The sequence below is a fragment of the Rhipicephalus microplus genome, chromosome 8 (assembly GCF_043290135.1).
Source record: "Rhipicephalus microplus isolate Deutch F79 chromosome 8, USDA_Rmic, whole genome shotgun sequence".
NCBI classification, from domain to species: domain Eukaryota; kingdom Metazoa; phylum Arthropoda; class Arachnida; order Ixodida; family Ixodidae; genus Rhipicephalus; species Rhipicephalus microplus.
This window is the reverse complement of record NC_134707.1, coordinates 62,097,652-62,118,525: the sequence shown is the minus strand read 5'-3', so window position 1 is coordinate 62,118,525 and position 20,874 is coordinate 62,097,652. Positions and strand designations below refer to the sequence as shown.

General features: G+C 47.5%; 2 protein-coding genes across 8 annotated transcripts in view; one reads left to right on the top strand and one right to left on the bottom strand.

Annotated features, from left to right (window-relative positions):
- The window catches only part of LOC119165450 (uncharacterized), a 181,706-nt gene that overhangs the window by 59,124 nt on the left and 101,708 nt on the right, over positions 1 to 20,874 (bottom strand). The gene's annotated exons all lie outside the window — the stretch shown is intronic.
- Positions 2,025 to 20,874, top strand: part of LOC119164514 (uncharacterized) — a 232,378-nt gene continuing 213,528 nt past the window's right edge. For 3 of the 7 annotated variants that reach the window (XM_075871964.1, XM_075871965.1, XM_075871963.1), the window contains exons 1-3: positions 2,090 to 2,888; positions 16,312 to 16,462; positions 18,037 to 18,072. In XM_075871964.1, the coding sequence (XP_075728079.1) occupies positions 2,412 to 2,888; positions 16,312 to 16,462; positions 18,037 to 18,072 (664 nt within the window). In that variant the 5' untranslated portion in view covers positions 2,090 to 2,411. Of the gene's footprint in view, positions 2,889 to 10,573; positions 11,182 to 16,311; positions 16,463 to 18,036; positions 18,073 to 20,874 lie in introns of those variants that run through there. The other 4 variants (XM_075871967.1, XM_075871968.1, XM_075871966.1 and 1 more) reach the window with 4 other exon arrangements.

Genomic DNA, 20,874 nt, shown 5'->3' with positions numbered 1-20,874 from the left:
TGGGGAGGCATGCTGCTCGCTCAGACGAAGCTGTACAAATGTTAGGTAAGCTAGTTTGTGGATATGCATGTCACCTGTTGATCTGGCGGCATTCGTGCAAGCTTCTGCACTATGAGTTGAGCTCAAAAGGGTAGATGCTAGATAAACACCAAGATGTTTTTACTGCGTGTCATGCAAGACATTAGTGCTATTTTGAGCTCTAAATATGTAGGTGTACTACACCTGTGGCTATAACATGATTTTATGTTTGGAAATGCTAAGCTTTATAAGCCAAGTGTAGTACCAAAAGAGAAACCAGTTCAAGATCCCTATGGAGGACTTGAAGATGGTCGTTAGTCGTCTGCAAAAATGCGTATGTGTGATGGAATATTTATTTTGGGGAAGTCAAAAATGTGTATAAGAAACAGCAATGGCAAAATAACACTTCCCTGAGCACCCATTAATAACACTATGAAGCACCCATTAGCGGCATGTTGTGTGTGGCGCAGTTAATGGGTGCCAAAATGTTGCCATCAACCACGCTCCGAAAAGTGCACCTGGTAAGTCGCCACTAGGTGTGACAGGCTGTTCTGTCACCTGACCACAGTAGGGGTTGCCAGCCACCATACCCTGGGCATCAACAGCGCTTGGGGTATCGGAGCTGGCTCACCCACGGAGGATGCTTTATTGGTGTTCTTAATTGTGCGCTTAGGCATGCTTCTTCCGTCTCGTTAAAACACCTTTGGGTGCTTTGTCTGCACACTCGAAACTGTTGCAATTTAGTCAACATAATGGCATATTTCTCAAACGACCAGAACATGCTCGCACTACCCATCAACTGCCTCATCTGCGTAACATTCCCACACATGAACGTAGGTAAGTTTTGTCTTGAGGCGCGCAAACCCGTGTTGCATCACAATTGGAAGAGGCGAAAAATGCTGGTGTGGCTTGAGGAGGCAAGTGCTTCTGTTGCACCTCCCCTTGCCAACGTCCATGTTGTCTCGTCAGTACTACTTTGTGTTTCCCACTGATGTTGCCAGAGAAGAATGTCGCACGTGTCAGGTACTCCTTTTCAAGGCCCTTGATCTTCATATGACTGCACAACAAACTGTTCGCTTCAGTCACATGCTGAAGCACAAGCATAGAAGTCATGATGTGTATGCACAATTAATGAAATTGAAAAAGAACAACCCAGTAAAATTTTCAAGAGACAGTTCAGTCAATACAGTAGGTATGGGGAGCACTTGTGGACCTGGATGCAGTACCAGGCATCCAGTTATGATGTTGTAGTGTACTCATGTACTCACAGGTATGCAAATTAAACCTGACTGTCCGGAGTTGTTCGAGTAGCAGAAAATGTGAGCTTGTCTGTACATGTGCAAAGCACGCTGTACGTAGCGCTGACGTGTAAAAACTTTTTCACCAGGATACATAGGTCGGCAAAACTTGTGAAGCTTGCTCAGACTCGCTCACAAAAGGCATTTTGTGCGCAGGGCTCGTTCATGCTCTTCATTTTCCCGAGCCGGACTCGCCCTCACTCAAATGTTTTTGAACCGGATTGGCTCGGACTCAAACATACCTAAACAATGCTCACTCAGACTCCCGACTTGATCAGAGTCTGAGGGAGTCTGCTTGTGAGTCCGTTAGCCTGGAATTTGCTTCTTTGACCATGGTGTCAATGCTCTTAAAAACCTTGATATTCCACATAATTGGTGCTATTCTGGGCGCCTTCCAGGGTAAAATGATGACAGAGTTCACAAATGTTACAAACCCCTGCTCGGGTAGCCCTTTCTGCAATGCTGTAGCGTAAAGCACCCAAGAGTTGCATAGGCGACCCATACTGAAGAGAACCTACAGTGCATAGTCATGATACATGGGAGACAATTTCCACAGCTGAACTGTTATGCGACCTTCAGCTTATTACTGTGTAGAGGTAAAACTGCTCCTCCGTTGGTGTTTTCCAAGTGTGCTGCCGGAAGTGACCACTGTCGAAAGTAAAGGGCTCCGTCCTTCCCCCACCTGCAATAGATACGCCTATGCCTCCAGCATAGCTGCCGTCCTCCGTCAGAAGTCCCCTGGCCCCTCCGTTTGTAGAGATCGTGAGAATGCAGAGCTTCCACGCGCACTGCGGCTGGCTTCGCTTCTTACGGAGCTGCGGAGTTAGCGTGGTACAAGACGCCTGCAATGCATAGTGAGAGAGTGTGCGTGACGCATGAGCGCTGGCAGCTTTTCCCCCGTTTTTTTGTAGCGAGCGCTACGTTGCTCGTCCTATTCTCGCCGTGGCCGGTGGCCGCACCCCGTGCTGAGCCGTTGCCTAACAACCGCCGCAGCCGGCAGCGCCGCTCGCCGCGCCATCTCGCGTGACGTCAGGCAAGCCGAAAATCGAACGCGTTGCACCTGGTTGCACCAACAGAGGAGCCGGTGTTGCATATATGGACGGGGCAGCTCCGTCGGATATGTCGACAGATATGAAAAGTGAGTCGGAGAGACTGAAAGAAGCCAGGCTTCGTCGTCGGAACGAAAAGAAGCGGAGAAAACGAGCCGAAGAGACGGAAGAAGAACGAGCGGCACGCCTCGAAAAGCGTCGCCAGTACGAAGCGGCCAGGCGAGTGCATCCAATTGATAGCTCGTTGTCTTGTTCGCCACCTCGTGCCAGAGCCGCGGATCGACGACGGAATGAAACCAGGAGGATGCAACGAGCTGCGGAAACAGAAATAGAACGTGCTCGCCGTATCGAACAGAGGCGGCTGACTGACGCAGCTCGGAGAGCGGCGCGCTTAGCCGCCGATAAAACGCAGTTGGTTGACGTAAAGGCTCGCCGGGTGAAGGGCCATGTGATGCGACTGCCTGAAAGTTCTGGTGCGACGTGCAAGTTCCGAACGGACTTTACAGGCAATCCGTCTGAATTTGTAAGTGATGTTTGCAAAATACTTGGGCATATGCGAGACTCGAGATTCTGGTGAGTAGCGCACGCATTGCGCATGCGCTGGTTCTCGTACATCACCTTACTTAACCATTTGGTTAAGCCAGTTAAGTCGTACCTGAGTAAGGTGATGAATGAGGACCAGAGGCGAGTGTTTGTGCCGCGTGTAATAACTTTCTACAAAAGCAAAATATCTCGATTTAGAGCGTAACGTGTATCGTTACCCGCCGATTTCATCAGGGCTACCATGGTTGATCGACGTGGCGAAAAGGCGATTGGGTTGGTTCATGTCAAAGTCTTGACATGAACATTATCAAGTGTTTGGTAGTTTTCTCCTCCTCTCCGCATGCACTGCATACCGTGTCTACCCCTTTGTATTCGGCCCGATATGTCTTGGTTCGCAATAATCCTGTCCTAGCCTCAAACACTAGAGAACTACCCCGAGTATTAACATAGATCCTTTCCTTGGCAATTTCCTGCTTAAATGTTCGATAGATCTCTAGTGCGGTCTTCTTAATCATGCCAATTCTCCACAGATTGGTCTCAGCTTCCTTCACCTTCTTTTTAACGGATAATTCTTGTTTTTTTTTTGGCCCCCTGCTGTTTTCTAAGTATTTACCCGTCAATTTTCTGGTTCCCTTCCTCCATTTTGTATCGACATTCTTCATGTACAAGTAGCTGAATACCTTCCTAGCCCAACGCTCCTCCCCCATTTCTCTCAATCGCTTCTGAAATTTTATCTTGCTGCTAGCTTCCCTGCCCTCAAATGATGTCCATACCATATCACCCTACACTCCCTGATTTGGTGTATTCCCGTGAGCTCCTAAGGCATGCCTACCTATTCCACGTTGCTTAATTTCTAATCTTGCTTGAACTTCTGGTCTCATGCACAGGACCGCATTGCCGAACATCAGACCAGGAACCATGACCCCTTTTCATATTCCTGTCACAACATCATACCTACTGTAATTCCACAGTGCGTTTTTCATTACCGCTGCATTCCTGTAACCTTTAGTCGTGACGTATATTTCGTGTTTTCTTAGGTGGTCGGCCCCATTGCTTATCCATACGCCCAGATATTTGTATTTATCTGTTATCTCTAGCGTGACCTCCTGTATTCTAAGCTCACTACCTTCATTGTCATTAAAAATTATGACTGCTGATTTTTCCTTACTGAATCTGAAATCTAACCTATCTCCCTCATTACCGCAGATGTCCACCAATCTCTGCAAATATTCCTTGTTGTCGGCCATTAGGACTATATCATCTGCGTACATCAATGTTGGTAGTGCCTGTTCAATTAGTTTTCCTTGTTTGACGAAAGAAAGGTTGAAGCACAGTCCACTTCCCTCTAATTTGGCCTCTAATCCTTGTAGGTGCATCATCAATAATAAGGGTGGTGAGAACGAAAGGTCTACCGTAAGATTCCTCACTAACTTGTGAGGATCTTTACCGTGCGGTGGTCATTTCTCCGTGGTCTCTGTTTGGCCGGGAGCTGTATGCATTCGCGAGAACCGCCTCTGCGCATGGATACGTGGTCTCGTTCTGTAATACTGTCTATAAGCATTTTGTTCGTGAAGCGTTTTCATGCGATTGTGACCTCCGAGTCTCCTCCTGGCAACCGTGGCTGGGATTCTCGGCGTCACGTGATGTTCTCTCGTGATCATTCGCCGGTTATCTAAAATCCCGACGTGACGGCGCTTCAAGGGCGAGGGGGTGCCTTCGCCGACTGTTCGCATACGATTGATCGGCGCCTGGCGCTGCCTCGTGGCTTTTGGTGGTTGTTTTTCCGCGGCACTGGGGAAATTTGGCGCCGCTGTTTTACGCCGTCTTCTGCAAGCAGCGGTGCGCGCCGAGTCGAGCGCTCTTTTGTGACACTCGGCCTTTTTTGTGAGTGCGCCGTGTGCATACTCTTCAAGGGTTGTGTTATTCACCTTTTCATAAACGCCTCCCTGGGCGCCACCATAACCCTCCTTGGGCTGTGCAAATTGGCTCGTCCCCTCGAAAATGCACTGGCATCGCTGCGCCCTTAGCCTTTGTACTCCCGCGCACAGCCCATCATGGCGGTGTTTCTTTCCTTCCTGTGAAAAGGTGTATAAGAACTCGTACACAACAGACAAGAGCAAAGTGTACAAACAACGCTTCAGGCTCTGCTGGCTTATGGAGAATAAGTATAAGTAGTGGCTAATGACAATTCCATAAGACGTACCACTTCAAGGCCTTTTGCAAATTTCGCAAATGGTATATTGAGACAAAGAAGGCGAGCATTGAGAAGCACACCACGTCTGCAAAACACGTGGCATGTGTGCCAAGCAAGGGACTACATCCGATGCCAAGCCATGTGTAATGGCTAGCCCAGTACAGCGGGAAGAAGCAACCCTTCCACTTTTTGTCGCTGAGCACTGTGACATGAACACCATCGATCACATCGGAGAAGCTTGCCAGCGAATTTTTCAAGATAGCCAGGTTGCCTCTTAGCTCAAGATTCACCGCACAAAGTGCACTAATATAATAAGGAACGTCCTTGGACCGCACTTCAAAAAATCATTGTGGGACAATATTGGCCACCAAAAGTACAGCGTTCTGATCGACGAGTCGACCGGTATTAGTGTCCTGAAGCTCCTTGGCATCACCATTAGGTATTTTTCTCAGTGAAACGCTGAGGTTATTTCAACTTTCCTTACCCTACAAGAACTCAAAAAGTGCGACGCTGAAAGCATCACCTCAGTGCTTTTAGAAAGATCGCGGTCCAAGGGTCTGAACCCAAAAAACCTTGTTCGCATAGGAGTAGACAATGCGAACTTCATGACTGGTGTAAATAGTGGCGTCTACACACGTCTGAGAAATGAAATTGCTCATGTTATTATGGTGCGATGCGTTTGTCATTCCCTTCAACTTGCTGTTTCACGTGCGTCGGTTGCCTTGCCAAGAAACATAGAATTTCTGGTGAGGGAGTCACACCGTTGGTTTGCTCACTCCTCAACAAGGAAACTGAAGTACCAAAGCTTATACCGTGAACTAAACGACGGAGAGGCTCCGTTTACCATACCGCTAGCCTGTGAGACGCGCTGGCTGTCAATACATGCGGCAGTTAAGAACACTTGCCTAGTGGACCGAACTGAAGGAAGTTTTTGGAAATGCACAGAAAGACAAAAAATTGCTACACGGCAATGATGTTCTATTAAATGTAGAGTGACCCCAAGAACAAATGCAACGTACTCCTGCTGGACTGGGTTGTAGCTGAAGTGCAGCGTGTCAACAAATCATATCAAGCGGAAAACCAAGACCCGGTGAAATTGTTCGAACATCCGGTGATGCTTGTGAAGTCAACAGCCAACAAAGTATCTCTAGCAACTTCCCGATACGACGTGTTAACGGTCAATATCCACGAGCATCTTGACCCTAATTCGTACTTTGGTCATTGGTTTGAAACCGCACTCCGAGACGCATCCTTTCCAAGTGACGACGAAAAAGAGCTACGCCTTCGCTGTCGACGTTTCATCGTGGAACTATGCAAGCAGCTGCGTTAACGGCTTCCCGAAAACATTCAGTTCTTGCAAAAGACTTCTCTCCTTTCTGTAGAGCACGCACTGAAGCTAATACAATAGCTAATTACGAAATCGGCATCGCAGTTCCTCTCTGTGAAAGCCGTGTCCGCTTGCGAAACGCAGTGTAAAAACTTGCGGCACGTAAAATGGTGCTGTACAAACAGAACCGATAGTTTTTGGCAGGAAGTAAGTTCTTACAAGGATGCGCACGGCGAGAACCCTTTCACTGAACTCGCCATGACAGTGCTGTCGCTGCCCTTCTCGAATGCCGTGAACAGCGCTTGACATTGTGTATGACGTTTGGCGTAGGCGCACAGCAGTTTCCATTAGTGTCACCTGCCACTTCCTTCTCTAGTGTGCAATATAAAGCTTCTTTTGTTCGCATCAATTGGTGATGTTAATCCTTTCTCGTCCGCTATTAACAAACAGTGACGAACGTCCTTAACCATTACAGCCGGCATTGAACGGTGAGCGACATAAGCATTGTGAAGTGCAGGTGTCGCTACAGGCTGGACACTGAATGCGTAACTGAAAATGCCGTACGGCCTTCGGAGATACAAAAAAAAAAAAGTGCCACGAATATAACCTGCTAGATGACGTGGCTGCGAAAATCGGCACGATGGCATCCTATGCAACGGCAGAAGATGCCTTGCAACTTGCAGATTTAATCCTAAAATTCTGTGCACCACTGACATGGCTTTACACTTGTACTGCGAATTCGTTTTTCACTTCTCAAGCTGGCAAGCAGGCTTTCATCATTACTATTAACCGTATGATATATGGCTTCCTGTATACAAATATAAGCCATGATGTTTTATTCGCCAATGCGATTCATTGTACATTCAGAGGTAAGCTAAAATCTCTAATGTCCCCGCCGCGGTGGTCTAGTGGCTAAGGTACTCGGCTGCTGACCCGCAGGTCGCGGGTTCGATTCTCGGCTGCGGCGGCTGCATTTCCGATGGAGGCGGAAATGTTGTAGGCCCGTGTACTCAGATTTGGGTGCACGTTAAAGAACCCCAGGTGGTCAAAATTTCCGGAGCCCTCCAATACGGCGTCTCTCATAATCAAATGGTGGTTTTGGGACGTTAAACCCCACAAATCAATCAATCAAAATCTCTAATGTACGTTATGTGTGTCAGGTGTCTATATGTTCCCTGATTTTAAACCACGCAATTTCGTTGATGTATGTTAAAACATCTGATAGCATGTTAAGCATGATAGCATGAAAGGTTAAGTTAAAATGACACTAAATATCAACAATATAAATTAGTTTAGCAGATACCTTAGAACCTGAAAACTCCACTGTCGTTAATACCATCGCCCAAGGTTAATAGACATAAATGTCGGTCAAAAGACCTCCTTTTAAATTTCCCGCTGTTATCTCCGATGATGACGTCACGGAATTCAACGTGTTTCTTTCGCATTTTGACGACAAAGTCGCAACGAAGTTTTTTGAAACTTGGTGTGCCAAGCTTCTGGCTACTTGCCCATCCCAATGAAGAACTCCGCTCGCCGAGGAAATATTTTGTTCCCCCAGTTTTTTGCGGCTGCCCAATTCGCTAAAAATGACAGTATGTGATGAGTTTATTTACCCTGAAAATGCCAGCGCTCAACCGTCCCTGCCGAATCACCATCGCCCAAGAGCGTCCTCCCTCTTCTTCTTTCTCGCTCTTTCAGTCCGCGTTACAATATTACATACATTCGCAGCTCGTAATTTGCGAGTGCGTTAAAAAGTCTGCAAACACTAAAGGGGTTAAAACAGGCGTACATTGTTTTGTTTCTAAATCATGTTCTGCCTGCAAGAAAACGTAATGTGACAGCTGTCTCTAATCTTTGAGATGACAAGGCCACCAATAAATTTGTTGCATGAGGAGAACATGCTCAAAATTGTTTTCAAAATGCTGAAAATATTTAGCTACTTTTACACAATTATCTAGCCACTTTTGCTTTTAGACAATTGGCAACACTGGCCGCGAGTTTCTAGAAGGAGAGGTGTCAGCATCGGCGCACCGGAGAGCGAGCGAGAATTCATCCGGATGCAGCGGCGCTGTGGTCGCTTTCGAGATGCTTCCTTTTCGCGCCCGCGCATCAGTCGTTTTTCGTTGCAAATATTTCACGCTACCCTGCAGATTATAACAAAGTCCACCTGTCACAATTCTGGCGGTGCGCTGCAAAGCACGTATTGGCACTGAAAACTAGTGTTTTCAATTCACTTCGTAGTATATCAGCTACGAAGCTTAGAAGATAGAGAATCAAGTGACTTGCCGTGAACTTGACACCAAAACAAAGTCCGTGCAGTTTTAAAATTTGATGCCGCAGTGTTCTCCGTGGTTTCAATGCACGTAAAGGTATCGGCAGCCGTTATTTTTATGACTTGCGAAATCAAGATTTAACTTTACAAGCAAGACATTTATTTTCTCGAGAGCAAAAAACAACATGAAAATAAACACAACATATGCATTATAGTTGAAGAAGACTGCAAGTTATATGAAACTCAGCTAAAGCAAGTGAATAAGACAACTAAGGAGAACAGTAAATATACGACGATACAATGGGCATACATACACACATCACATTGAGATTTCATTGGCAAACATAGGTACAGTGACCAACCAGTTCGCGAAACAATTGATTTCTGTATATGTGGAACACAACCAAACAGTGACATCCTAGTTGTTAATGGTATATTTTTAACAATGTGAACAATACAATAGTAAAATCACAAGAAACAACAGAGCATGAGTAATACTCAATAACATAAAATAAAACCTTGTTCGCTGAGTTAACACTTCACTTTTTTCTCTTCTTTTATTTGGCACATTTTCTCCAGCAAGGGGAAAATGCATTCTGGTCAGTGTAAAGAATCTAATTATTTGATTTGTCACTTCCAATTTGTGGTGTTCACAGCCGACCATATTTAACTTCTTCATAGACAGGCAAGATATAAGGTCTGTTATGCTGTCACTTTTCAACTTGTTGAAACTGAAGCAATAGGCGAATACATCTTCCTTAGCTTTCAACAGGTCTCTTGGGGACTCGGACGGGTACAGAAGTCATGATTCTGCCGGAAGCAAGCTGGAATTCTGAGTAAATCAACAACATGCTACATTCGTGTCACTTCGTATTTTTCACCACCTTCCGGGCCACATAGCCACTGACGTAATAAGTGATCAGGTAGCCACTTTTGCGTCCAATTAGATCAGTGGGGTCAGGGAGGGGTTCACGAGCAATAATAATTCCATGAACCTCATTGAGGTGCCTCAAATCTCGCAGCTCATCCAGTTATCCTGCAACTTTATTGAATCACTGTGGATGACAGGACATAGAAGGCTGCTGGGAATTCCAGAAGGTATGTTTCCACTGGAGGGGGACTGTGTCGAACTGTATAAACTGAGGCAATTCACAGATATCAAAAGTTGTGTCGGCGAAGGATGATCAATCGAGCCAGACATTTGCTTCAGAATTCAAAAAAAAAAAAAAAAAGATTTTAAGTGCGTCTTGGCAGAGGTGAGACGTCATCAAGTATTTATAGCCCAAGGTTTTCTTGACATAGTGCCGGATGGAAAGGGCACTGGTTAGAGTGACGTGGAGTCCTTCGGCACTTGATTCACTGAGGAACCATCCCTCCTTAGATACAGCTTTTTGCCAAGCCGCTAAGAACCCGTTGATAACATGCTTGTAGCTACGGACGATGAATATTTCGTCGAAATGAGTTTCGCACAGAAAGCCGTTCTTTTCCAGTGGTTTGCCAGCGCGAGGAATCGTACGCTCTCAAGCCTGGCGTTGTTCATCGTCGGCGGGAGCAGAGAAGAGAGACGCTTTCTTCCCTTGTTTGCAGGCCGAAGCATATCCCGCAATGCATCCAGGTGCAAAGAAGTGTCTTTGCTGCTTACTCATCACTGTTGCATGGTCACATTGGCACGTATTGATCCCGAACAAGTCCAAATAGGGAAAGCGCAGACTTTGCAGCTTGCGAGCACACGAGCAAGCTACTAAAAGTGCCGCACTAGCGGCTGACAAGCGCTCTCGACTGATCACGGTGACGACTTGCGCGCCGCTCCACGGCTGAATGAAATATCAGCACGCCTGCTTTCAAGGCGCGGCCGGGATGGTGCTGGCACAGTGGCACCTCTACTTCTAGCCACCATAATAGAGGCAGGCAGCAGGTGTTCTGTGGCAGGTGTTCTGTGGGCACATGTAAAGAGTGCGCAGCGCGCCCGCTCGAGCTAGAGGTACTGTATATGCTACCTTGAAAGCATTATACAGTAACTAACTCGAGCCACGAAGAGTAGGGCAGCACCGAAGCTGTTGTCATGCAGTAGTGATTTCTTTCCTGCTGTCCGTGACGGAGATAAGTGGTAGGTGTTGTGTGGATTAGTCGCGGAGCCTGGCCTGGCCACGGAACACCTGGCGCCGAGCTAGCCGTGTTTGCCTACAACGCTTGCCATGGGTAAACCGAGGAAGAAGCGCACGGCCGAAGAAGAAGCTGCTATCCGCGAGGCTCGGCGTGCAGCGGATCGTGAGCGTTGTCGTCTACGACGATTAGATCCCGTTTACATGGCCAGTGAAAGAATCAAGAAGCGACAACGATGGAAGGACCCGGAGTATGCTAGGCGAAGGCGCGAGAAAGACGCGGAATGGAAGCGAAATCAGCGACAATTGACCGGTCTAACGGAGTATCAGCGATGGAAGGCCCGCCTTGCTTCCGGCGTTCCACATCCAAGGTTGCACGTGAGTTAAAGGAAGAACTTTTTAGATGGTGGTGGTTAGAAGGGCAACCGGTAGGGAGCACTGCGCCGCGTCTATTAATATGCCAAGCAGCTTTAGGTGGGGCGATAGTTATAGCGCGAGAACAAAACGGCGACACAGAGACAAGAAGGACACGAAAGACACTTGTCTCTGTGTCGTCGTTTTGTTCTCGCGCTTTAACTAACGTCATGTCATACCAACTAGCCCAAGCTGCCACACATTTAGGTGGGGGCTTTGTCCATCCCTCCCGTGGGGTCCCCTCCTCTCTAGGTCCCTTCCCCTCTGCGCATGACAGGTGGTGAGACAGCTGCACACTCCGCTGGGGACGGTAGTTCGGCGGTGTATAACGGTGTAAGGCCGCGTTCACACTGAGCATTTCGGCCGCCGAAAGTGCTCCGAATCCGGTTCGGCGGCGGCGAGTTCCGCCGAAAGGGACCTCTTCGCGCCGATCGCTCTCGGACCGATTTTTGCGGCGTCTGCCGCCGAATCGGTCACCGCGGACCAATAGGAGCGCTAGTCAAGGAATTTTGAAAAATGGCCGCCAAGCCCTACTCACTTGTTATGCCGCAGTGCATGTAACTGAATGTTGAAACCAACGGGAGTTTAACCTACTCTGTGCCTACTTCGCCTCCGTATTTCGTGAAAGAGGTGACCGAGCTTGCTGTTGGCGTGACCGAGCTTGTTGCGGTCTTGCAGAGCAAACCAAACCCACCAACGCTGCTGGCGTCGGTGGTATTTCTGCTCTTCGTGCATTACAAGACAGCCACTTGCCAGCAAAGTAAGCAGTGCTGTCTTTTCTTGCTTCTTGCGTACGAGAATCGTTGAAGTATACACCACCGGATATTGTAGTAGCGTTTGTGAGCCGCGACAACAACTGGGTGACAGCGCATCCAACCCGTGTTCACCTTGTAGTAGATGGCATATTCGGCGGCGCGAGGTGCGTCCAGTGCGAACGACGCTGCGTTTCGGCGGCAGGGGAATTCCGGTCGCTGTAGAAAGCGGATGTTTCAGTGTGAACTAGGCATAAGAGCCCGCGCACCTCCCCTGCGCAACGCCGCGATGAATGCCAGCGCGCCGCGGAGAAGGCTCGGGCTGCGAAACGGGAGCGGCGGCATGCCGATCCCGAACTTCGGGCTCGCGAAGCCGAAAGGAAACGTCAACGGCGGCTAGCGGACCCCATTCTCCGAGCTCGGGAAGCCGAATTGAAGCGTCAATGTCGAGTAGCAGATCTCGTAGCGGCAACGCGAAGCCGAAGCGAAACGTAAACAACGAGCAACGAATCTCGAAGCGGCGCGGCAATGCGAGTCGGCGGCGAAGGCAGCGCAGTTCAAGCGCGAGTTCCTGGATAGGAGCTTCGGGCACATCTGCAAGGTATGCGACCCACTGTGGTTGTACAACAACCTGACCAAGGCCGCAGTAGCATTAACGACAAACAGCACCGTTACGTGTCATCGGTGTGCTCCATGCTCCAACAAGATCGAGTTCGGGCAGAGTGCAGCAACTACAGTGATATCCGCACCGTTGTTTATCAGCAAAGTTGTCCTCCATGCCAAATAGACCTTTTCATGCTAGCCACCCTATCCATGCTGCGCAGCTGGTGTGACGTCGGCATAGTTGTCGCTTAGCAACCATGACTACTTCATAGCTCCAGATGTTCTCTGTAGAGGCGCGCCAGCGCTTGCTCGGCCGTGTTCGGGCAACACCACCAGGGTACGGTTCAGACATTCGGAAGCAACGGGTCGGCCGTGCAAAGTTCGCACAGCCGAAGAGGAGGCCGTTTACCTCGAAGCTAGGTGTGCTGCGGCCCGAGAATGTAACCGTAAACGGCGATCGGATCCCGACTATGCTCGACGGCAACGCGAAGCGAGCGCGGCGAGGAAGCGGGCCAAGCAAAGTGTGCCAGGTGTGAGTCGAGCCGAGCACAATTATGTGACGAAAGGCCCGCCCTTCTACCCTGAGGGGCCACATCCAGGTGTGCTCGCAATTCTGGCTTTGGGGTTTGACCTAGGTCTGTTGCAGGCAGAGGAGGATTGAGGCAGAGGGGTGGGGGTCCTGACAATTTTGTTTTTAGTAGCAGGAAGAAGCCGTCAAGCATAAATAAGAGTTATGGTGCTCAAAATGGTCCCACTCGTTTATTCTAATTGGTGGTAAGAGGTGGACAAGCACTCCTAAAGAGGGGGGGGGGGAGACTGGTGCTGACACAGGTTTTGGGGGTGGGGGGAGCGATCACCCTCCCTCTGGATCCGTACTCATGACAGGCTGTAGTTTTACAGCAAAGGGTGTTGAGATCAGAACACCGGTAATGTGCGGCGCCGTAGTTCTCTGCCGCTAGTGTCCGTAACCAGTTTCGCAAGAAGAAGAAAAAAAAAACTAGATAAAAGACAGGAAGGACACAATAGGATTCGAACCCGGGTCCGCTGCATGCCAGCCCAGTATACTACCACTGAGCCACGCCAGTGCTTAGAACTCATTTCTAAACTGGCCTTAGGTAGGCTTGATGTCGGGAAGTAATCACAATAATATGAGTAATTAAGTGTTTTAAAACATTAAAAAACAACCAGGCACTGCTCCATGCAAACTGGGTAACGAGTGAGTTCCAACCCATTAGAAAACTTGTTCTTGATCACCTATTAACTGTGGTGCATACCCCCTTCAGGCACAATTTTTTGATGTCGTCAGCCACTGAATTAAAAAATTACACAAGATTCCTAGCAAGTGAGTAGCGGATACTACAATTCTCCGAAGAATGACGAAAGATAGCATAGAGAATGCTGGCCATCTACACAAACATTATGATTATGGCCTAGTGGGTACCCAGCAAGCGTACTTGCAGCAGTTACCCAAAGAGTGTTTAGAAAAGGCTCTGAAAAGGCGCTCTTCTAGCTTTCGCTGCGACTCGGCTGCTCGTTCAGTGCAGACCTGGCAATTTTTTAAAGGAACCGACAACTGTCCAAAACATGAAACGAGATGACTGCACGAATGGAAAGATTGTCCCTCATAGTGTCTCAGAGCAACCTTGTTTTTCTCGTGAGAAGTGGAGTTAGATATTTATTTATTCATTGAAAATTGTGAGAAATGGCCTGTGGCGTCACCTGGAGTCGTAAACTATTATTCGATGTACCCTGTCACGTGATCGTAGACTAGTATACATGGTCAATATTTTATTGTTAGTATTGGAAGATTGTTTGCTTCTTCAGAGTAAAAGATATTACTTCATAAAAATGTACATATAAGCCTGCGTTAGTAGTACGTGTTGAAGTGGCGTTGCCCTTGCATGATGTAATCATCCCATGCTCGTCAGCGCTTCTTGAGCAACATTTCTGCGTGCTCATGAAACCATGCATGCAGTATACAGGTCACTAAGATTTTGGGGTGGCGTGGTTCTTATACCTACATTTTGTCTTAGAAATCACGTGTGCTGCTGCTCGGCACGGCTGCGCATATGTGCAGTGATGTTTTTGGTGACTTGGCTTGGCTCCTGTATTGAGAGAGTAATGATGACTGGGACAAGCCATCCACGACACAGGCACGTGCAATGTAGTACAAATACAGGGAAGGTGTATAAAGCCACATGATCTCATTGTAACGGCTTGTTATTTTCAAAAATAGTTGTAAAGCTCAGAATAAATGTGGCTAAGTGTAGTTATGGGAACTCCTGCGAAAGCACAACGACAGCATGCACAAGTCACAAGATGGGCTACCGCCATCACTATGAATGCTCACTGGACAAAAAGGAAAATCAGTATTCAGAGCCTTTCAGATCGAAAAATGCTGCTTATAAACAACTACATGCTTTTGGGATTAACTGCTGCCACAACGAACACTAGGAAAGGCAATCCGGCAAACTTTGTGTTGAAAAAAATGCATAGTCGGTCCCTTTAACTGTAATCTGTCTATCACGCTAAGCTCGGTTCGATGCTATGCAGAACACATGAAATGCTGGCAAGTGCTGTGGGTCGTCGACCAACTTTGCCGTTTCTTAAGCTTCAGACGGCTAGAGCGAACTTTTTAAATGCGGAGCATTTCTTAGTCTTACGATGATGCACTTTGGCGTCTGCGTTGTCTGCACCCCCACTGCGCATGCTTGGCTCGTCTCGTCTTCCTCGAATGCGGGCGGTGTGTATATAAGCCGCAGAGCGCGCGTTCGGGATTCAGTGAAGGGCGTCTTTACTTGTCTGGCGCTTGACTTAATGCTTTCCTTGACTCGAGTAGACACAACATTCATGCCATATCCCCACCACTCAGCGATGGATTTACTCAAGTTCCCCTCCCCCCCTCCTGTAGAAAGATGCAGGCGCCAATTTTTTTGTTATTTCGCAGCCTTGCATGTTGAAGTACATGAGTACATAAACAAGTGTAAGGTACTTTGTGGTACTTTCATCCTTCGACCGCTCTTTCTGCCGCATAGCCTCCTTGAGAACCTCGTTGTAGCTGCGGCTTTTACAAAATTAAATGCTCGCACCAGTGCTCATGTTTTCATGCCGGAAAATCCGAGGTGAGGAGAGAAAGTCCTTAAGATGGAAAGCTTTCGTCCATGGCCAGCGCAGACGACCCGAAAGCGCAGCCTTCCAATTCGAAAGTTGTGGATTTGTACCCACTATAAGTCATTTTAACCTGTCATACTTGTTACCAGACAGATAAAAGCAAGAAATGTTCCCTGTGGTGTCCCACTGCTGAGGTCACAGAATCAAACCTCTGTGGAAATTTTTTATGAAGGCGAGAATGACATAGGCCCATGTACTCGGGTTTAAATGCATGACTTATGTTCCTAGGTGGTCGAAATTTGTCAAGCCCTTCACTGCGACATCTCTCGTGGTCATAATATTTTGGGACATTGAACTCCAACGAAGTTATCTCTCTTGGATTTATTTTGGTGTCTAGCGTTTTTTGTCTAGTATCCAGTATTTTCTCGGTTGCCGTATAGACGCTCATTCCCACTTACATTTAAATTGAAGTGTTCAGGCATACTAATTCCCAGTTCAATGTAGTGAAATCGGCTTTTGCAGTTAATGACATTGTTGGATGCCTTATATCACATTCTGCTTTTCCTGCCTCTAGGTTGCATCATCGGCTTGACCAACAGAAGTCGCTCAATATAACCGTTCTTTGCAGCGCAACCAGTACACCTCGTGTGAGAAAACCGTGTCCAAATCAACAGAGGCTAATATAGCCCCCAAGATAGACCATGTATCGACGCAAACTGATGGAATGCAAGGTTTCTACAACGCCTGCCCACCAGCGGAAGTGCCACAGCCAATCAAAGGTGCACCTTTATGCATATTAGTACTATTACCGTCATTAAAAGTTACATCAGGATTTTAGGATTGCATACTGCAATGACAGATTCCTCGACATTTTCACGGCGAGATTCCTCTTGGTACAGATGTGTGAATGTTTCGTACACGTGGCACTTCCAATGTTCGAATGCCACAAAACTTGATAACTGGTGTTTGAATTGGCACAAGGGCTATCTACTTGTCAATCTTGCAGAATTTGATGCATAAATTGACAAGCTGGTGATAATCTTCTGAAAAGACTGAAGCAGCATTGGACAAACAAAACAAGGGGACAAAAAAGCACAACTTGTAGCTTGTGTGTACCTTTTTTGTCTCCTGTTTATCCTTTTTTTGTATGTGTCCTGTCCTGCTGCACATTGTTTTCAGGATATGCTGCCATAACAACTTGCCCGACTTTCAACCTAATGACAAGGTAGAATCCGTTATCACATCCCCTCACCCATTGCACTGTTGAAAAACTTGGACATTTGAAGGGTTACTCGCCAGGTCCCCTAGTTGGGCCGTGGCAGTTGTTGGTGTCTGATGAAGAGCATTATGCCACAAAAAATTTTTCAATCAATTCATTACGAGCTGAAAAAAGTGGCATTTTGAAGCGGTGCAAAAAGATGATGCGAGGAGACGAGCTCAAATTCCATGCTGCTTGCCCCACGTTGCCTTTGCAAGCTAAATCTCTTCTCTACCCTCTGTGGCATCCAAGCAAACGGTCACAAGTGCATGATGTCCCCGAGCAAGCCCCTCCGCCGAGAAGATGCGGGCAGCATTGTTTTCTTGACCACCATTACTTTGTGGTCTAGTACCTGTTTCTGCAGGATGGATTTAGAGATGCTGGTATAGACACGCTAGAATAGATGAGCATATTGAGTGCTCGAATGTGCAGGACTATTAATTTAGTTTTCAGGGCTGGCGTCTGCTCGATGCATTAACAGTGGGGACACGAACGCACTCAAAATGCAGGCACATTAGCCCCGCAGCTCGTTGCAATTCACGGGAAAAAATGAAAAAGACGCACACATTCCCTGTGTGTGTCTCATTATTTATCTCAAGTTTTATTCATATATTCAGGCAATAAATTACACAAACTACACATTTTTGAAATAATTTTTGCTGTCTCACATGCTACTGTTGGCGACATCAGATCAGTCGTCTATGCAGAGGACTGACATCACAGCATACCATTTACACAGGGCAATTCTGTAATCTACGTCATTCCCTTATTCACAGGGTGGCCGTGCATGAAAGGAAGGGCAAGCAGCGTTCATCTTGAAATTTAAACCAGTTTCCCGGCACGTAGTGTTGCACGATTTGGCAGAACTGATCGTGAACGGCCCATGTATGCATTGCGCTCGTCAGCTCAAAATTGTCAAACTTGAGGAGTGGTCCTTCAAAGGAGCGCTAACACAAAAATATATAACCTTGCTTTTTTTTTTGAAGTAGGTATCTTAATACCGACTTATCACTGCTGGAAACTGTTTGTGTGAGTGCACGATGTTCGTTTGTTTAGAGACGTGTTTAAAGCACCCACTCTCTGTTTTCATTTCAGAGTGCCAACCTCAGCAGAAGCAGTTTCCAGAGAGAGGTAAGCACAGCTGGCCACGGTGACCACTCAAAACTGTGATGCACACGCTGCGCATGAGAGCAGGTACGCAGTTCTCACATCACAGCACTGCCAGCACACCCGAAGTTGCAGGGACAAAGGAGGAAATTGCAGTTAGAACAAGTGCAAGGCACGTGCCAGCAACCAGCAAACTCGAACTTGTGGCGTAGGTTTGTTTACATTGCCAACAAATAGTGCTGTACAATTTATAAAGTTTTTGTACATTATTTGCTGTACTATGTACTTTTTCATTTATGGTTTCCGAAAACAACCTTTTTTTTTTTGTAAAGGTCGGCTGTAAAACCCATATTAAGAAATATTTGAATTGTTGCCCCCGTTTTGTTTGAGCTTTCTATCTGCTTAGAGAATGTTTATTTATTGTCGGTTTTGCCTTGCTTACCTTGTTTTATGTATTTTGTTGTTTACTGCTCTAAAAATGCAATGCATAGTACTCAAACTGTCTCCGTGGCATTAATGCCTTCGAGGCAGCTTAAAGTAGGGCTGACACGAATTATAAATATTTTGGGACTGTTGCTCTGTATAAGAATGCGGATTTGAGAACTCTGAAAGAGTGCAGTGCATGGGAATACGCCATTTTTATTTTTAATACCGTCACTTTAAAAAGACTTTTTGTTTTGATATCGCGGAGATGACTTCGCAACGTGTCATGGTGGTGACAGCAATTCGCAACATAATAGTGACAAATCTGCCATCTGCTTGTGGTACACGTTGTAGAAGGTTTCGAGGCTGCTCGGCCCTGACACCCCAGGAAAGACGCGGAGCCATACCAGGAACCTTCTTTATCGACCAGAACCCAGGCCGCACCTGCCTGCTGCCAGCCGCTACCGTGTGCCATGACCACACCCGCGATCGTCGTCCTTCTCTTCCTTTTGTCATTGGCAGGCTCGCGACCGCCGCTCCCATACTGTGCCCTCCCCTTCGGCAAAAGTGGAGAGAGAGAGAGAGACGTGATGCAGTAGCTGCTAGCCTTGGCCATGACGGACCGCACACAACGTGCAAGACCACATACCGGCGCAGTCAGTCCACAATTCCGTGTGTGACCTCAGGACCTGCCAGCCTCTCATGCTGTCCTTGTAGGTCCCACCGCTTTTACGGCTGGCCTGCTGCTTGGTGCGTGAGGTGGAAGCGCCAGAGTGTACACACTTGTCAACGTGCTTTGGACCTTTGGCTCCAGCATTATTCCTGTCTGGTTTTAGCTTTCCTTGCCTGACGAATTCTTCGACCTTCACTTGATGCTTCTCACCCATGAAGTGCCTCGAGCTCGTCGCCGTGAATGAGCGCTGACATTTTGCAGATGCCATTTTCCGTGGTCGCAGCGTTGCATTCATTTTCAGTGCCATCAGCCTGGGCACCGTCTTTCGCGCTGCAGTTCTGGGTATAACTGCAGGGTTGTCCGTGACGTGATGCTCCCCTCCACCACCTTCAGCGCACTCCTGCCACATGCCATCAGCATTGTCCACGTCATGAACGACCTCTGCATCAATGGCGTCTAGGCAGGTGCAGTGGGCCCGATGGATGCGCTTCTGCATGGCCCGACATTAACCTCGCAGACCCTCCTCTGGGCATTGCGTTCAGGTGTAGAGCTCACGCCGGATACGGTAGTCATACGCGACCGGTGGCAACGTTTCCCGGAATGCCGCAACAAACTGGTTTTAGGACTGAAAGGGTGGTTAAAGCAGCCACCATCGTTGTGCGGTACTACGCAGAGCAACTGGGAGGACCTGCTAGAGCACGTCGAACTCTGAGAAGCTGCTAACAGGCGAGTACAAGAAAAGATTGTCAATGAAGTCGAGGACCGATTCCCTCGCGTCTTAACCGGAAAAAGTGGGCACGGTCAGCGGCGTCGTCAAGGCCATGGTCGCAGACTGCCAGGTAACGATGTCCGTGGCCCACGGGCAGGGTTCTTCCTATTGGGCGCCAATTGTAGGGGGTTTCGAAGCTGCTTGGCCCAGAACCCTGCAGGGAAGATGCGGAGCCAGACCTGGAACCTTCTTTACTAACCGGAACCCGGGCCGCAACTGCCGCTGCCACGACCACACCGGCGATCGTCGTCCTCCTCTTCCTTCTGTCATTGGCAGGTTCGCGGCCGCCACTCCCATAACGAAAACAGTGATGTGTGCACTATCTCCAGCAACCCCGAAAGTGATCTCTCTGATTTACTGGGTGGTATGCAGGACATGAGAGCTTGCAAACTCAGTGAAACTGCGTTGACTCGTCGGGACAATGTCCATTGTGGTGGGACTGGCTTCCTGATGCTCAGCGATGAAAACTTTAACATGTGGAGAGTTAACACTGCATACCACAGAAAAGAAAAATCGTTTGATAAAACTTGTTGTTGGGCTAGTCGGTGCATGTTACGAGAATGATGCCTTTTTTTTTGCCTATTCCTCGGTGGTTTGGGTCGTATATTTTTATGTAATTTTAAAATCTTGACTGCACACCTTCTAAGCATTCTGTAAATAAATTGCTAATAATTTTATTTAAACTTAGTCTTCATAATTTTAATTCAACTTACGCTTGAAATTTTGATGTTCGTACGCTCTTACGAGATAAACAAAAGTGAGACATAAGCTCTGTAAGTGCCTGCAGTAGCTCTTAGCACCATTGTATGCAAGATTTTGTGAATCTCCAAACTTTCAAATGAAAATGTATTTTTTGTCATTTAATTAGATATGTTTCATTTTGAAAGCATTAATTACATTCTTCTCGTTACAAAGTAAACAATAGGTCAAGCGACATTCTCATATGAGTGGTATTAATGTA